Source organism: Neopsephotus bourkii, unplaced genomic scaffold (genome assembly GCF_033783945.1).
Source record: "Neopsephotus bourkii isolate Nb327-2 ecotype Australia unplaced genomic scaffold, CSIRO-AGI_Nbou_v1 NB_1792, whole genome shotgun sequence".
NCBI classification, from domain to species: Eukaryota; Metazoa; Chordata; class Aves; order Psittaciformes; family Psittacidae; genus Neopsephotus; species Neopsephotus bourkii.
In genome coordinates, this window is record NW_026902266.1 from 2,975,564 (window position 1) to 2,993,437 (window position 17,874).

General features: G+C 43.8%; 1 protein-coding gene across 9 annotated transcripts in view; it reads left to right on the plus strand.

The window, feature by feature from the left end:
• Window positions 1-4,639: 4,639 nt before the first annotated feature.
• Window positions 4,640-17,874, plus strand: part of PLEKHD1 (pleckstrin homology and coiled-coil domain containing D1) — a 71,689-nt gene continuing 58,454 nt past the window's right edge. For 5 of the 9 annotated variants that reach the window (XR_009729579.1, XR_009729578.1, XM_061380296.1 and 2 more), the window contains exon 1: window positions 7,898-10,527. Coding sequence is in view for 4 of the 9 variants with exons in the window: in XM_061380296.1 (XP_061236280.1) it covers window positions 10,376-10,527 (152 nt within the window). In the remaining 5 variants the exon portion in view is untranslated. Of the gene's footprint in view, window positions 4,759-7,897; window positions 10,528-17,458; window positions 17,547-17,874 lie in introns of those variants that run through there. The other 4 variants (XM_061380302.1, XM_061380297.1, XM_061380300.1 and 1 more) reach the window with 4 other exon arrangements.

Below are 17,874 nucleotides of genomic sequence, written 5' to 3' on the forward strand. Positions count from 1 at the left end.
AGTTACCTGTTAAAAAAGGTCAGTGATATAGGTCACTGACACATGAAAATGATGCATAGTGATGTTTTCACCAGAGTTCCCAGTGTTCTTCCTGATTTCCCCCTAAATACATTCTTCCTTGATAATCTCAGTGGTTTACTTGCTTAATCATTCCCCATAACTGTTTCCAGAAGCTGGAGAGTTTGCAAGATCTGCAGCAGAAGCAGGAGATAGCGTAGTGTGGCACCAGATGTGTATGTTTTGTAAAACAGTAAGCTTTTTTCTTTAAATTATCATCTGTCACTTGCACTTCCACCCTACTAGTTAAATGGCATCCTGACTGGGTTCCACTTCTGCCTCACTCTATGTATAACAATAGCAACAGTTTCAGGAGGTATAGGTAAGGTCTCATTTTATGCCTTTTTGCTCCAGTGTTGGAGAATGTCGATAGTACCTTCTTACAAGCATCAGTGTGCACTGATGAGGATGTGGCTGCCAGCCTTTTCACTCTGCTGTAACTTCTGGAGTATTAATCATCAGAGGTGCTGCTGCTGAGAGGTGTTGTTGTCTTTCTTTTCCCCTGGCCCTCAGATCCTATTCCCAGTTTGTGGGGCAGTCACCAGAAAGGGTTATACTCAGTTTAATGATTCATGAGCTAGAGAGGCTGAGTTACAGCAGCAGGTGAGAGTTTTTAAATTAAAACATTGGCACTTAAAAATTGGCACAAAAATTCTGATAATGCATACTTTTCATTTTGGAACTTTGTTAAGTGGTAGAAGACTTCTATTTTTTCCTACCCATTTAGAAGCAGCAATAGCATTTTCTTTTGGCTGACTCTGTTATCCCTGTGTTGAACTACTATTTTCAATTTTGTAGCTGAAACTGCAGTGACTAAGGAAGCTTTTGGTTATGTGATAAGGAGAACGTAAAATTCTAAATGATCAAAATTTTCCAAATTGTTAGTTCCACATAGAAGATTATTTTCTTGAAGCAGAGTATTTTAATGAGTTAAACAAAATGGTCCATTTTATCATAGCTATGTTTTTACCTTTTTCCCCATCTGTCACAGTAAATCCAGGTGCTACATGTAGTCAGTGCCATCTGGTATCATTTTCTACTCCTCAGGGGACCTTGGGCCGAACAAATTCCTCTTACTCCCTGTAATAGCCATCTTTGCCCATGTTCTCTGCTGTGAGGTAGGTGGCAGCAAGTCTAGCACTTTAACCAAGTGCATTTCCTTCTGTAAATTCCTCTAGGAAATCCATAATCTTCTCATCAGCTGTATTTTCTGTTAATGATTCTTATTTGACGATAGGAATTAGATTGAAGCTGTTTGTTGATCCTGTTGTGTTCAGCTACTTTCCTTACTGTTCTAATTCTTCTATTGTTCCTTACATAAAGAAGGGAAATATACTCTTTCAGCACCCGATGACAGATGCAGAAGCTGCACTGACATTAACTTAAGTGAGGGTGGCAGAGCTGTCACACCATGATAGGAATTCTTCATAGTTGTGGCATGTCAAATGATTGGGTGTTAAACAGAGAACCCACTGTTGACTTCAAGTAACTGTTTCCAGGTGGATTGTGTAAAAGGCTGATGCTATCCAAGAGACCCAGGAAAACTGTGTTTTTCAGGAACTAGTTCAGAGCCTTCAAGGAGCTTTTGGTGGTAGCAGGTGTGTCCTTGTGATATCAGCTGTATGCAGAATGAGAGAGATGCTGTGGAATAAATGGTGCTGCTGCTCCCACTCCCTTCCCATTCTGTGCTGGGACTTGGGAAGAAGAGAAAGGAAGTGTATTTATATTCTTTTGGGGGTGGTGGGGGAAGGAATGGTTGCTGTATGATGAATTTCAGATTCCTGTTCACCTCTTTTAAAAATAAAGTTGTTTTTTTTTCTTACTGTCCTTTTATTACATCCCTTAGCAGCCCTGGCTTTCTAGGGGAAAACACTGCTTGGTCATAGCTGTTTACCTGACTCCATGTATGGAACTGTGATTTTAATATCTCTTTTTCAGAACCATTTGTACACGAAATCATTCCATGAATGGCTGCCTTATGATTTTTCCACTTTAATTGTGAACGGTTAAAATATTGTTGCCATTTTCAATTTGTTTTATTATATTAAATTTTTACTAGGTGCAGTGCTTTGGAGTTGGCTTGTCATTTATTGCATGGGGTTTTGTGACAGCTCCATCACAGAACAGTGACAATCTTCAATGGGGTGTGTGCAATGCAGGCAGTACATTTTGTTTAAGCGTTTTCTACTTCACAACATCTGAGTGTCTCCTGGAAGCCTGAAGTGTGAAACTGCTGGGAGATGTTGGGAGGCAGTCTAGCAGGTTGATTTGGACGTGGGTATGAATGGGTTTACAGTTATAAATACAGAAATAATTTGACAGCTCCACTTGAGAGCAGCATTTGACAGCTTCTGTCTCCCACAGTGTTTCGGAACTGGCATTGCCCTGGAGCTACCTCTTCCTCCATCCCACTCCCCAGGGAGATCTCTGAAGCTTGCAAGGCAGAGACCTCTTCAGAGGGCCAGGATGAGATGACCGGCTCAAGGTTGCTTCAGGCCACTGTTAAAAAGCTGAAGGGCACCATGGGCTAAAGAAAATTGAGAGCTCAGTACAAAGTGAAAAAAACCTTGTCAGCACCAAGCCCAAAATGCAAACACTATGGCCCTCCATTCTTTTTGGAAACTTTGTGACAAAGTAGCTTTTCCTGTATGGGAAATATGCATGCAAAGATATGAAGAAAACCTTAGCCTGTGTCTTGTCCTTATGTTAAGGGGCAAAACTGCTGGTAAAATCTTTCATGCTCCTATTCTGTGTGGTTTTGGTGGTTTGTTTTTTATTTTTCCCATCCATCTTTCTGCTCTTTTCAGGCACTGAATCACATCTCAGCTTTCCTTTTGTCTGCCCTGCAATCCTACTGGTTACCTGTTCACAGCTCTCCAGAGCTGCTCTCACCCTTTACTATCGACAGTTTTTCCTGTAAGGCAGCTTACCTTCTTCCTGTGGTACACAATGAAATGAACGCCTTTGTTAAGCCATAGTTACCTAAATGTTCTCTCTAATGCTCGTTGTGGTAGTCATTGTAACTGAAAGTGGACTGTGTTCTTGCTGTGAAGAACAATTGTCTTCTCAGGCTCCTCAGTTTCTCTGGAAGGGTTTTATTTGCCTAAGACATAACTTTGAATTCCAAAGAATAGTTGGAAATGAAATTTTAGTAGTGATTTCAAAGAGGTGCTCAGGCAGGGCATATAAGGAGAGGTTTGGAAATTAATTCTGTTATCTGAGCGAAAACGTGGGACAGTTGTAGGGTTCTTTATTTGGTTGGAAAGAAAAGATTAATGTAGGACATTTCAGGCTTTTTAAGGTCTGCAGTGTCACACAATGTTTTAGCTACTTCACTCAAGTGCTAAGCAGCCTTCTCAGCTAATAGGTTACTTTTTATTTTTCTCATTAGGAAAAAGTATAATATTTCTCTATGCTTTCTTAATCTCAAGAGAATGCAATTAATGTAAAGTCAGTAGGAGAACTGAAACAAATGAGTGTTGCTATTATAGGTAGAACAGGCAGATGCAAGAACGCAAGGATGGGAAGGTGGTATTTTCCCAGACAGGCTCTTGGTTTTTAGGCAAGTAAAATTCAGCTCTCATGATGAAGCATTATGCTTTATATTAACATTTTTTTCAATGTATTTAATAAAAGTGTCACCTCAGTAACTGGAGACTTAACCACTGTAATCTGTTGTAAATCCTTTTGGATATGTGAGGAAGTGATTTCAGTGCATTTATGTTACAAAAGTTACCACTAAAAACCTGAAGAGCAAGGAGTTGTGGTGATGGCTGTGGAGTGTTCCTTCATTTGTTAAGGAAAAAAAAACATCAGCATTTTTATCAAACTCATTAGGGATGAGCACAGCTGCAAGAGGATGAGCTGTCATCTATTGTTCTAGCTTACAAATTAAGCCATTCTTCTACTGCAAGCCTTACCCAAGTATCCCTGCAGGCAGAATTGCACAACATTCCACCCTCCTTATCACAGCACTTCTCCCTCTTGTCTGAGATGTCTAGAGATTAACAAACCTTTACCGTGGATGGAAAAAATGGATGGAAAAATGCCTCATTCAGGAAGCTTGTAGAGCTAATTCAAAGTAAGCTGTATTATGTTGACTGACGCCAAAGGTACACAGTATTTAGAAAGTCTAAAAGCAGAGGTGAAATTCTTAGAAAGCGGAAAATGCTGGTAATTATATGATCACATTTATGTTGGAGTCTGCGGAAGTTAATGGGCTTCTGCTGTCTGAAGAAACGTGTTAAATTAGATACTTGTGGTTATACTGGGCTGAAGAGGATTGCAAAAACACTGCTTAGAAGCCTTGCTAGTCTCGTACACCTTGCCTTACTGTACCTCTTAGTCAAAGCTTTTCTTGCTTGCCTCCAGAGGGTGAAGCTCGAAGTAAAACAAGTCATGTTTTATGACTGCAATGGGTAACCCGTGTTCTGTTTCTGTTTTGACAGAGAAACTGAGGGACCGCTGGTCTTGAATGAAGCTCTGCTCCTGGTATCTGCTCTGTGCAGATGCTTCACATGAACATGACTTGGTCCCTGCAGCTTCCACTACTGAATGAAGACCTAGTTAAACCAGCTAAGGAGTGTATCTCCAGTGGGCAGACAGTAGCCCTGGCTCTCATTTACTTCTTGCTGGACTGTTATGTCAGATCTTAAAAATGTTGATGGTGCTCCAGTTGTTTACCTGTGTTAATATGCAGAGGTATTATGTTTTCCCACTGCATTATTCTGCCAAGGAAACTAACAAATTCTTCTTTTTGCAGGATTTTTTTTGGCTGGCCACCGTACCCAAGCTACTGCATGCATATGGGTATTCCTGTGGTGTTCTGGATTTAGTGCCAGTGTCAGAGGTGAGGAATGGTGGGTGAGAGAAATCAAGGTATATACTTCAGTTGGGTAGGGACATTGCCAGGCTGGACATTAAGCCCCAGTGTACCGAACTCTGCTTCCGTGCCCTTGTTACAAAGGCAGCACTTCTGTGCTCAGAATTAATAGAACTGAGTAAGCAGTTGCACCTTGAAACATTGCGCCGTCCCCCAGAATAACTGCTCTAAACCTGGTCTCTGATCTACTTGCTAGATCTTGTGTCATGGTACCACAGGGTGCAAAGGGTAAGGAAATCCTTCAAAAGTGCTGCACTGGCATTTATGTAGCCTGTGCTACTCACGTGTGTGTCATTGACTTGACTTCAGTGTTTTCTGTGCAGGAGGCTGCCAGCAGAGCTGGCTAAGCCATCACTGCTGAGCTGTGTCACCTAGTCAAACCATGTCCTTGGTAACTCTGCTGTCACCTTTGAGATAAGGCTAAATAATGTTGATTGCAAGCAGGTAAGGCACAGGTAAAATGAAATACTCTAGGAAAGGTTGGCAGAAATGCAGCTGGTGTGCATGCTAAGCAGCTCTGAGCATTGTTATAAAACCTCTTTGGGGAAAGGTTTGTTCTTCCCCATCCCTGTGCATGGAGATTCAGCCGCTCTCAGTGAGGAGGAGTGCTCCCATGGCTGCTGTGCCCACCACAGCCTCAGGAGCAGTGTGGCTGATTGGGCACCAGTCACCATGGACACGCAGGAAGGGAAGGGAGCACGTGCTGGTGGGTTCAGAATCTGAAGACAGAAACAAAGCAAACAGGTAGAGCTGTATTTATTTACTGCTCTTGAAGAGGCTGTTGGTTGGAAATAGCCTATTTCACTATTCCAGCATTTGTGTAAGCCATGTGATCACTTCATGTCATTTAGGCATGATGAGGGGGAACTGCTGGAAGCCTATGGGCTAGCTTCTGGGGGAAGCTTTTTCAAACGTAGCTGATCACTCTGGTGTATTCTGACCACTCTGGTGTATTCTAAAGTCCCTAAAAATGGCTGTTGAGGAGAAACCTTAAAAAAACAAAACAAAAACCCCAACCAAACAAAACCCCTACAAAAAACCATCCCCAAAACAAACCAAAGAAACACCCCCCCCAAAAAAACAAACAACAAAAAAGCCCAAACCACCATCAGCAAAACCCCAGAATGAATAATGAATGAGTCTTGTTCCAGAAGAGAGCTCTTAGTAGTATTAACTCCCCTTCTCCCAAAAATCATCTCCTTTATATGCTGAGAGAAATGATCATTGGCTGTGGTGTCAGCTCCTGATCAAACCAACCCCCAAAAGCCAGGCTCTGAGTGTTTACTGTCCACAAGGCTACGGGCTGGCTGCCTGCTATCAAATCCTTTTGCTTCAGTAAACTGACATTTTATTTTCTGTCTTCCTGTAAGTCTCCTGAGGAGGTGCTATATCCACAGCCATAGTTTGATTAACATGACTCATGGACCATCCAGTGTGGATCTGCATGGATATGAAGGTCTGGGGGCTGGTGGAGGGCTTTGTCTGGAATGAGATGCTAGGAGCATGTGATTCCTACCAAGGGATGATGTCAGATGGGGTTATATATCCACAAAGGCACTTTAATGCCTGTTTGCTGAATAACTTTTCTTTGAGCTCTGCAGGTCAGCTCTGAATTCCCATCTGATACTGAGCTAATTTAATCATATGTAAAAGAAACTGTCAATCTATCACACTAGACATGGATTGATGGTGGTTGCCTTAGTTCTATTTAAAATAGCATCCGCACACAACTGTACATCTGGGAAGCTGGAGCATCATTTTTATAGGTACGTATGATATTTTATCTTCACATAACCGAAACCTGAGCTGGAAGTTCTTTTTATTTCTACACATTGTTCTACTATAAAGTACTACTGTAAGGCTGCCCAGAACATAAAGGTATAACTTTTCACTTAAAGAAAACCCCACAAATACATGCCTTCTCCTCAGCTGCAGTTAGCAATATGTGTATGCTTAAACTGAAAGGCGGTATCTTCCAGCTGGTGGGTGGCCTGTGATGATGGAGCGTTACTCCTGCACTACCTTGTACTGCTTGCTGCTTCAAAGGTTATTTTGAGCAAAATTTTTTTGGCCTGATGTGTAGGAAAAATAGGGACAACACATTAGCAAAATAATTCCTGTATCAGTACAACCTGTCTCTCTGCAGGAAGGTTTTCTGAGTAAAGCTCCAGCGTTTTCTCTCCAGGATGCACAGCTCTGCTTCCCCTACAAGCCATCATGAATGACACATCCATGTAAAATCTTTATTATTCTGGAACAGAAAATGTTTCAAAGAAAGCAGGTGAGCTTAATCTGTATACTTGGAAGTCTGGCCACCTCAGGTTGCTGTGCATGTAATAGATCCAAGCAAGTAATGGCTTTTCTCCTCTGCTGCTCTCATTGCAAGGCAATTCCACAACCCTCTCCCTGTGATGGTTACACAGCTTCTCATTTATTCATGGCCAATTTAGGCCAATTTGTTTTATTGGAAGCATCAACCTTTACCAATAAATTAAGAGGGGAAAGAATGCCTGAAACTAGACAGCAATCAGATTTTCTCCTTTGGTCTCATTTAAACAAGTGAAATCCTTTTAGTGTCCTGCCATACTATGGATTAGCTATACTTGTGGTCATCCCTCGAGTCCTTTTCTGCACCTCTTCAGGGCCAGGAAATCAGTTTGGCCTGGAAATCAGTTTGGCCAGAACTGTACAGAAGGGATTGCATGTGAGTCTGGTACAAGGGTTTATGTCTGCCTTCACTTCTAATGTAGACCACAACTGTACTTTTCTTTTTGCACCGGTGACACAGGATTGTCCTACTAAGGTCTTGTATACTCAGGTCTTCCTCCTCTGTTTTTGTTAAATAAGATCCCAGATTAAATACTAATTGATTTTCTCTGTATAAATGTCTTTGTGCTTTTGGGCTGCTATGTTTCACCAGAGCTTCACCAAGTCTGCCTGTGCTTTCCTAAGGAACTCTACCCACCCTGTGGTGGACCCTTTTCTCCTGGATGCATTTGTGACACTCTTTTCTTGATCCTGAAATTCCTGGCCATTAAAGGAAGTTTTGCATCTGGCAGAAGTAACATTGAAGAACCTTTAAGCTGGCTCTTAATGCTGTTACCTTCTATATGTGAGAGGCAAGTTGCTTAGACCTGCTGTGCTGCTCTCCCGCTCTTTCCCTCAGACAGGCTTCCGGTTTATTTAGACTACTACACACATAAAGGAAATGTTAACATAACCACTGTTATTACAAATTACTTTGTCCAGTTACAAAATTCACCCCACAGCTGCTTATTGCCCTAAAATTGCTGGCTCCTGCTATGGTTAACTCTTGGTCACTCAACAGAATTGAGTTGCTCTTTCCCTCCCCTGGAGCTGCCCATTCTGAAGAATTTGCTGTGAAAGCACAGTTCCTTGCTTGTCCTAGAGGTCTCCAGAGGAAACAATACCTTTGAACATTAAAAAAAATAATGAGATAAAGACCTCTCTTTTCTCTTGGTCTGCACAGGATAAAAAGAAGTAAAGAATCAAAGAAAAGAATCTGCCTTTTCTCACTGCAGGTCACTGCAATCAGATCTTTGAATCACTGATGCACTACAATGACAGGGGCACTGGATCGTCCTATACAGGAGCTCTGTGATTTTTCACTGCACATTTATATATTAAGGTGATACTCTTGGGCCCAGGATCCTTGTTATCCTTTGTGCAACATAATTCTAAGGAACTATTCCCTCTCCTGGTTATGGTTAGTATTTTCTTCTCAGTGCAGTATGTTGAATAGTTACTACAGCATTAATGCTGCTTCTCTTCTGCAATTGTGTTCAAAAGTTGGGGCTCAGGTGAGATGGAGGCAGTATCTGCTGCTCTCCCCTCTTCACCCTCTCCCTTAATGTCACTCTGAGATGGGCTTTGGTGCTGCTCAGGACATACCCTATCTGGGACCAAAGGCCAGTCAAAGCCAGGGTAAGAGTTAAGTAACAAACTGCTGAGTTTGTTGACTCTCCAATCTAGTGATCAATAGTGACTTTAATCAGGGACCTGCATCTATAATCTCTCTAATACCAAATGCAGCCTGTGAGCTTGAGGCAGGCTGTCTGCGTTTCCTCAATTTAAGATGCTTTGCAAGCGCCTGTGACCATACAAAATGAAGTGAGCCTATGTCCTGTGCTGTGATTTAGCCTGTGGCAAGTTCCCAGGCTTCTAATCTCTAGAAATAAGAAAGGACTGTGTGACTGCACTGTGTTGCTTCTGAATAACTGCATTGGGAAGAGCTGACAGTTAGCAAGTACAGCATCAAAATCAATACATGTAGGATGGCACAGGTTAAAACACAAGCAGATGCTTCACAGCATGTGTCTTTATTGGTTATACCCCAAAACTCCAGATGCTTTACCAGGTACAATGCAGGCAGTTTTTCCCCATATCCTAATCATGGATGGAAGGCAGGGTGCAGGAAAGAACAATCTGATGCTAATGTATCTTCCTGTGGGCATTAATAAAAACAGGGGGTCTTTTGGAGGACTGTATTTCTGCAGGGATGGATGGTTTCAAGAGAGGAGCAAGGACCTAAGGAACCAGAATAAAAAGCTTGCAGTGGGAATACTAAACAGCAGATGAATGGAGACTTGTGTGAGCTGTGTGACATATTCCTGTGTACTTCTTCTATGGCTGAGAAGGAGCTTGTACCAAAGAAGCTGGGCAGAGGCTGTGCTTGCCACATCTCCAAGATGTAACAAGGCATGGAGGCAGGCAAAATTCTATGTTCTAGCTTTGATCAGCAATGGCCCTTTAAGGCTGAGCAGGACGTGCAGCATGGACACTGCCCAGCTGAGCCCAGCAGCCACGTGAACTGTGTGTGATGGGCAGTGCCAGGCTGGTACAGAAAGAGCCTCCCGATGGCAGAGGGAATCTGATAGAAATTATTGCTCCCACCCTGTCTGCTCCCCTTTTCCTTGGGACAAATGAGAAGAACCTTTCTCCCAGAGCAAGATTTTGGGGTACATGTCAGGGTAAGAGATGCCTGACAGTAAAACTTCCAGCTCGCCCTGATTTCTGCCTGGGATGCTGCAATGTCAAGTGAAATAACCTTCCAAGCTGGCTCTAGTGCAGAGGTATTTTGCTTTATGTTATTGCTAGGAGCTTTCTCTCTGAGCTCTCTCTGCTTCTCTGTGTTCCTGATCTCTGGCTCTTCGCTCATTTTTTTTTCCTTGGGCTGGGAGGTGTGCTGTCTGCAATGCATCAGGAAGTAATACACAATGAGGGAACTCTCATCATCTGTGCATCAGGGGGAGATTTACTGACTGAGTGCTGAGCAGTCAAGTTATTGATTCAAACCATAGCCCGGTCTCTCTGTCTGCCGCTTGGAGTGGCTGGTTACGTCCTTCTGGTTCACTGCATTTAATCGGATTCCCTGAGCTGCCACGCAGAGGGGGAGAGTTAGAATCAGATCCATCTATGATGTTTGCTTCAAAATCCAGTTCTGTATCCCCTTCTCCATCCATGGAGCAGGCAGATTCCGATGCTCTGGACATCAGCACCAAAGTACAGCTTTATGGTGTGCTCTGGAAGAGACCCTTTGGGAGGCAGTCAGCCAAATGGTCCAGGAGGTAAGCCACAGTTGCTGAGGGATGCTCAGGTGAAAAACAAAGCCTAAGGGCACTGCGGTAAGTTAGAGCCTGAGTGCCTGGCTCTTCAAGTGCAACTAGCCAGGCAGAGACTGAGGGTGAAACTTTGGGCATAGCTTCCCTGCTTTTCTGATGCTTTTCACACGCGGCACCTGATTGTGCTTTTCTTTATCTGCCCAGACCCTGTGCTGCATGCACCTTGGGGTGGGAATAGGGACTAGCTTCCTCCTCCAGATACTTATGATCGTTTAGTGAGGAAAAGGGTCAGCTCATGTATTTTGCCCACAAACTGCTTGGCTTTTTTCACTAGCACTTGTTAAACCTCTTTAAGTCCTTTGGGTGTGAGATGGCTAGGTTGAACTGACAGTGCATGTGGGACTGTATGTACATGTGTACAGTCTGCTGGGGCTTGTGGACCAGTGTCAGTGTTGCTGTGCTGTCTGATGGTGATGGCATGCTTGGAACAGCAAAAGCAGACTGACTTCCCTGCAGAGAAGGTGGCTCCAAATTCTCTCCCATCTGGTGTTAGGGAGTTGTAAGCTGCTGCGTGTTGTCTCTCAGAGTCAGGAGGTTTGGAGCTGGAAAGCATTTGCTATAACCTTTTACTGAGGATGGAGGTATGTTCTGTAATGTTGAAATGATGGGTCACTTTGAGGTTATAGTTGATGTAGTTTGTTCAAATCACTGAATCTCATGGGAGAGTTTTCCATTGGCTATCAAAAGGTGAGAGATGACTGTTTATGGATGGTACTCACACAGAAACATGGTACAGCTCTTTCTGGAAGTACACGATCCAATGGATTAAGCCTTCCAGCATTCCTCGATGGCAGATTAATGTCACTGCTGGTAGACATCATTGGCAAATGATTCAGTTAAAAGACTAGCAGCCAAGAACTTCCGTTTTCACGATTCTACTGCCAGAGATGAGTTTTGTGACCCAGGATTGTTGTCATGACCTATTAAACAAGGATAGCAGTACTTACCCACCTTCAGCAGTTTGATATACGCAGATGAAAAAGGCTGTAACAAAAGCAAAGTAATGGTGTTTTGCCCCCTCCTCACCTTTCCACTGGGGAAAGGCACAAATGAGTCATTAACAAATGACAGCACAGGAAGCCTGAGCTACTTCTGGACCTGAAAGGTGGTTTTGTAGTCTTGGTAGTAAAGAGTGTCTCAAGGCTTTTTTGAAGAATAAATGAACCTGCACATGAGCAATGTCTGTTGGCTGCCTCTAGTACTTACCTTTGGTGGGTACCTTTTTGCTGCAGGCTGCATAGTGAACACATCAACCATTTCTAGCTCCAGCTTTCCCAGTTTTGCTCTGTGTAGTAACAACAGGGCTGTCCAGTCTGAACCTGTGAAGATGGCATAGCCTGAAAAATAGTCAAATGCTGTTTGGGAAGCAGTTTTGTGTTTGTAGCCGCCTTTGACTCGGTGCAGGTTTTATTCTGTACTTCCCCCCACAGTGGCCTTTTTCACCCCAGAGAGAATTTGTGCTCCCTACTCAGCTCCCAAACATTGGTATTTAAATGAATTATGCCTGGAAGCTAATGTGGCTGGGTTATGGAAAACAAGTGGACAGACTAAAGGAGGAGAAGGTAATTTGCTAGGGAGGAGATATTCTTAAAAGGCTTTCTTCTTCCTAATAAAAATTTCTTGCAGGCAAATGGCTCGTGTCTGCTCTCTCTGTCATTACTTATTTAGTGCTGTTCTATTCCTAGAAGTCACCCCCATCTTCGTCAAGTGGTAAATATTTTAGTGCTAGCAGGTGGGAAGAGGCCATGGGGCAAGGGTGATGTGGATGGTCAGCTGCAAGCACAGCAGCTGGGAGTCCTGGAGACCAGAGATGGGTCTGTGGGAGATGAACACAGGGGGTCTGTCGGGTTTCTGAAGTAAAACCACTGGAACAGGAGGAGCAATAAGGTTGGGTTTTTTTACCACAGGAGAGATCTTCTTTGCAGTAAAAACCTTATATGTTATTATAAGTTGTTTGTGAAGGAGAATAAGGAGCAATTCATCCATTCCCCGGCCTACCCCTTCCATGCCCAGCAAGACACAGCTGGTCAGTGCGTTGTTGCATGAAAAGGAGAAGCTTCCCATTCCAGTTAAATTAAGAGAGAAAAATTGACTATTTCTAGATGCAGTTGAGGATCTGATCTCTGAGCAATGTAGATTTTGTCCTGACATCTTGGACTGAACAATAGAACTACTCCTTGTTCTAAGGAAAGTCTTTCCAAGCTATGGGAAATAAACCAGCATGTAACAGGAGGATTGACCACATGAGGCCATCAGCCATGAAGAGGTGGCTGTTGAGATGCATGATACTGCTTGTTCCCATTCATTTGGCTGTAGCAGCAGTGCTGTTGGAGACACAGAGAAACAAAAGTGAGTGTTTAAGGGAAAGATGGAGCTTAACTGGATAATGGATCAAGGAAAAAAGTCCAGGCATGGTATCCAGTGCTTTGGAAATCGAAATCCCAGGTCTGGGGATTTTGCAGCTTTGATCAGTCAAAGCTTGGGTCGCTGCATATTCTTGGCCCTTGATTTATGGTTCTACTCTTTCCACCAACTGCATTCCATTCTTCCTTTGAGTTTATAACAAGCAGTTTAGTCAGTTCAAATACAAAAGTCTCACTGGTACTGGCATCAGCCTGGCATAGAATTAAATGCACAAGGTACAAGCCTGCTCTGGATGTTGCATGAACAGGGCGCTGTACTTTTGTAGGTAGGAAGTGACACATCCTTCTCTGCTGTGAATAACCCCAGCTCTGTATAGGAATGTCAGGTTCTAAGCTGACTGTCACCATTCAGGTGTGAGACTCTGGAGCTAAGGGGAACAGCTCCAGGAAGGCATCTGCCCAGTGGTCAGAGTCAAAAAAGCAAGGTGGGGTATCAGGAATTGAAAGGAGAAAAAGTACTACAAAATATGCTGATACATCTGAGTAAACCCATCAGAGATGCCAGGTTACTGCTGGAAGGGGGGAAATGCAGCACAGCTGAGAGAAATCTCATCTTCTCTGTTCCCAGTCCTGGCTGTGGCACTGCAAAGCAGGCACATAACCTTGTTTTCCAGCAGACTGGTTACCAACAGTCGCTAGATGTGGTCACAGGACAGTTGGAAAGGGTAACTGTTTTGGACTGTTTCCTGCTCAGGAAAAAAAACCCTAGAAAGCACATGGCTGCAGAGCAGTGTGTGCATGAGCAGCACATGGGGAGCAGGAGCTGCTGAGGCAGCGGTGCTCCGAGTCAAGCTTCCCGCTTACCCTTCTCCGCTTCCCACTTGGCTGGTTGCTGTCAGGAAGCATCCACCTCTTCCCGCTCCTTGCCTGACTGCGGGCCTCTCCAGCTGCCAGGCGCCAGGAGGCAGACAGGAAAGGCTGGAGCTGTCAGGAGAGAAACAATGAGGGACAGGTACTGAGGTTTCTGAGCTGACATGCCGATAAAGATCATTTGCCCATCGTTTCCCTGAGCTGTCCCTAGGGAGAGAGAACTGGGCTGTTCTAGTAACTGGGATTCGCTGCCTGTGCTCCTGGACCGGTGCCTGGAAAACCACCATTGGAAGGAAGGACCAGTGAGGCTGCTGCAGTTTTATAGTGTAAATACTGAACTCGGGCCATTGTCACTTCAAACACTTTTACGGGGAGACTATCTAATTAATCTTGTTAGTCCTCTGTGACACAAAGCAAGCACTTCGTCCCCAGAGATCAGGTATCTCTACTTGTCCACCGTGGAGTTGTTTTGCCTAATCCTGGCAGATCACGCCTCTGGCTATAGATCCAAGTGACTCATGACTGTTACTGCTCCTCTGCTGATTTCAGTTTCATTACACTGTGGTTTCAGTGGTTTCTTAGTGCAGGATCTAGCGACAGGAGACGGGTGACCCAAAGAAATAGACCATGCATGAATGGCTTCTGTTATCGCTTGAGCTGCATGTGGAGTGTGTGCACCAGGTCTTCCCACCTTCGTTGCTGCTCTCTAGGCTTTTTGCTGCTTTGCTTTTAAATATCTTTTTTTGGTTCCTTGCTTGTATTCAGAAAGCTTCCCCTGTCTCTCCAGTACTCCCTTTAATTCTGCTGGCGCATCTGTGCCTAATTCAAGTGTGTCCAGTGTCTCCTGTCTTAACTGGCTGCATCTCCCAATTTGCCCTTGGCCATCTTCCCTTTCTGCTGTTACTCACCTGGCTGCTGCTTCAGTCTTCAACTTGCCCTTGAGTCTTGTACCTCTTCCTCCTTCACTCTGTCACTTCATCCCTCTTTTCATCATGCTGCATCAATTTCCTTGTATTGTTGTAGGTAGACGTTGTCCTGAAAGTCAAAGTAGTGATCTTGGTTGCTTGGGTGTTGCCTTCCCGGTAGGGATAGATGAGGGAATAAGTTCTGAGCATAAACAGGTACTGTTCATCAGTTAGCCAGTTTTTCAGTGTTTTTTCTTTCGTTATTTGCTGTGGAGTTTGTTGTTGTTATATTTTTAACTCTTAGTTTGTACATTTTCATTCCAAATTCCCACAGATTCTCTCCATGTCTGTAAGATCGGGGATCTAAAAGCTCATTAATCTGTGAGATCAATTCCCAGAGATCTGTGCTAGGCTTTACTCTTGGTTTTGTTTTGGTTTTCCACTGGAGCATACTATGGGGATATCGGGAGCACTGAGTAGACAAAAAATATGCAACAGACTAAAGCCTGGCTTTAACTGGGGTTAACAGATTAGAAATCACACATAGTTAAAGATCTTTATGTCTTGCAAATGTTTGTCAAGGTTGTTCAGCCTGAAAAGACTATTGAAAGTGACCAACAGACTTCCTCCATTTCATGTGGTGTGTTGATTTTTATACTTTAGTTTTGTATTTATAGCCACAGTATCTGATTCACTCTGATCCACTGAACTAAGCACAGGCCAGGCAGAATTGATCTTAAAATGTGTTATTTCTGTATTTATTATGCTGATGAGGTAACATGTGCCTCTAAAAATCAAGTTCTCATTGACCTGAGCACTAGAAACATAAAGTGAAGATGCAGCTACTCATAAGAAAACTTTTTAATGGAGTTAATGATCAGAGGTGTGAAGAAAAATGAAACAGGAAGGCTTCTGCTGCTCGCACAAGCGATGCGGACAGGAGGAACCAGAAACCTGCCTGCTCTGTGGAGGTCTCTCTGATATCTGCCTTGGCCAGGGTCAGCTCTGAGCCTGCTGCAGGGGTCATGGCTGCCTTTGCCATGAAGGCAAATATGTGTGACAATATCAATCTTTGTTTCACACTGAGGTGAGACCTTGATGAGTGCACCCTCTCAGCACTGTGTCCCACAGAGATGTGCCTGATGCATCTGCTTTGAGGCGGGTGCCTCAAAGTTGTGTGATCAGTTCAGCCCCCACCTTCTCTGGGATGCTCCTTCCTGACCCTGCTTACTGGCTTGAAGAAACTGTTCTGGTCCCTGCTCTGTGACAGTGGCAAGGGATTTAGCATGGAGATTTCCATCACAGGGAAAGAAAGTAGTGCTCCCTGGGCAGTCCATCTCCCTGTCCATCTTAGGCACCCCTTACAGGGAGAGTAGGGACAGCCGCTGCAGGTAGGGTCATGTTGCTTTCCCAGCTGAGGTGACATTACAGGCAGCTCCTCTGGGAGGTGCAGTGGCAGATGAGCTTGGGCTGGAAGGGAGATGTTCCCTGAGTGAAAGGTGGATAGTAAGTGCTCTTACCAGTTACCTAGTCAGGTAACTTGCTGTACACGCTGCACTGTGAATGAGCACTTTTTCAGTCCTCTGCCAACTAAATGAGCTCAGTGCAAAAGGGTGATTTTAGCACAGAGTTATGCTGTTCTGTTTAGAGAGATTTTGCCAGGTTGTGGTCAGGAGCAAGAGGTGAGATTAGGCAGTCAACCATGATGTTTTTGGAGTAGCAAATGGGAAGACAGTGTGTCCTGCTGAGAAAGTAAGCTGGTGGTTTCTCCCCACCTCTGATGTCAACGTGAACACGTATAGATAAGTAGGCAAGGAGAAGAAAAAACCTGGGGCACAATAATTGTTGTTGGTGTTTGTACATTCTGAACATTTCTGGGTACGATGCACAAGTTCAATCACTGCCACTCTTAAATGTTTTGGAGCAAGGACACAATAGGTCCAGAGCTTGAGAGCCTTGAGCTTTCTGCAGGCATTCAGAAGCTTCATGTTGTTCTTTTGGCTCCCCTGTGAGCTCATGGCTCATATTTCCATGGCATTTGGCAGTTTCACCTATGCCAGAGCCATGGCAGAAGAGCAAAAGGTGGGAGCTGGTGGAAGTGGTAAAGCTTTCCCCTCAGTGTAATAATGAGAACTGCTATTAATAATGAATTATATTATAATTATATATATTATTTTGGTATTATAATTTTCCGCCAGCTTCCACTTCTTTCTTTAGCTTTAGGAACTAAACTGGTACTAAATTGCTGTGCTCATTTGTCCTGGAGAGAGCGCTTGGCTCCATCTCACAGGTCCTCTGCTTCCAGAGAGGACTGGGGTGGGATGGGCATGTGGAGGTATTAGAATTGCTCTTGTGGATCAGACCTCTTGCCCACTAGCCCATCACTAACAGGGGCTTTAGTGCTGCCCGGAGAAGTCTTTTCCACATCCCATCCAGTGGAGGCTTTCTGCCCAGAAGCAGGAGGTTTTCTTGGGGCTGTTCTCATTGTTCACAGAAATGCTTCATCCTTTCCAGATTCCTCATGAGCTCTTGTCCTCAGGACCACATGAAAGCGATTTACACAGCAGTGCTTTGTGCAGTGTAAAAAGACATTCTGTATTAATTTTCAGCTTATTGCCTTTCGCTTTCTTTCCAAATCCCTCTTTTCTCATATTAGAAAACACAGAGCAGTGCAACACGTTTCCTTTGTCAGTTAATCTTTTGAAACTTCTGTACTAAACTTGTCCCCATTTTTTTCAGCTGTTCTTCAGCATTTTTGAGAGCTGCAGAGATTTAGACCAAATTGAAGCTAAATCAGGTATCTCCCCCCTCTACCACTGCCTGCAGGGTAAATGTAACCTCAGTTTTCAAAGAGAAGAGGGACTCTCCCTGGGGCATTTTGGACATGCAAATAAGCTGAAAGTGGCACTCCTTTAATCACGATTTTGAGGACACACTCCAGCAAATTAACGACTTGGTTTACAGAAGCTGTGATCTTTTGTGGCTACTACAGAGTGTTCCTCAGAGCATACGTAAGGCTGAGCAGAACAAGGCACATTAAAATGTGATGTGTGTGAAGGAAAAACAAAATTCGATGTACTTTGTATTTCCAAAGGTCAATGAGGGTAGACTTTGCCAGGAGCTCTGATTAAAATAGCTCTAAAATTTATTCCTCC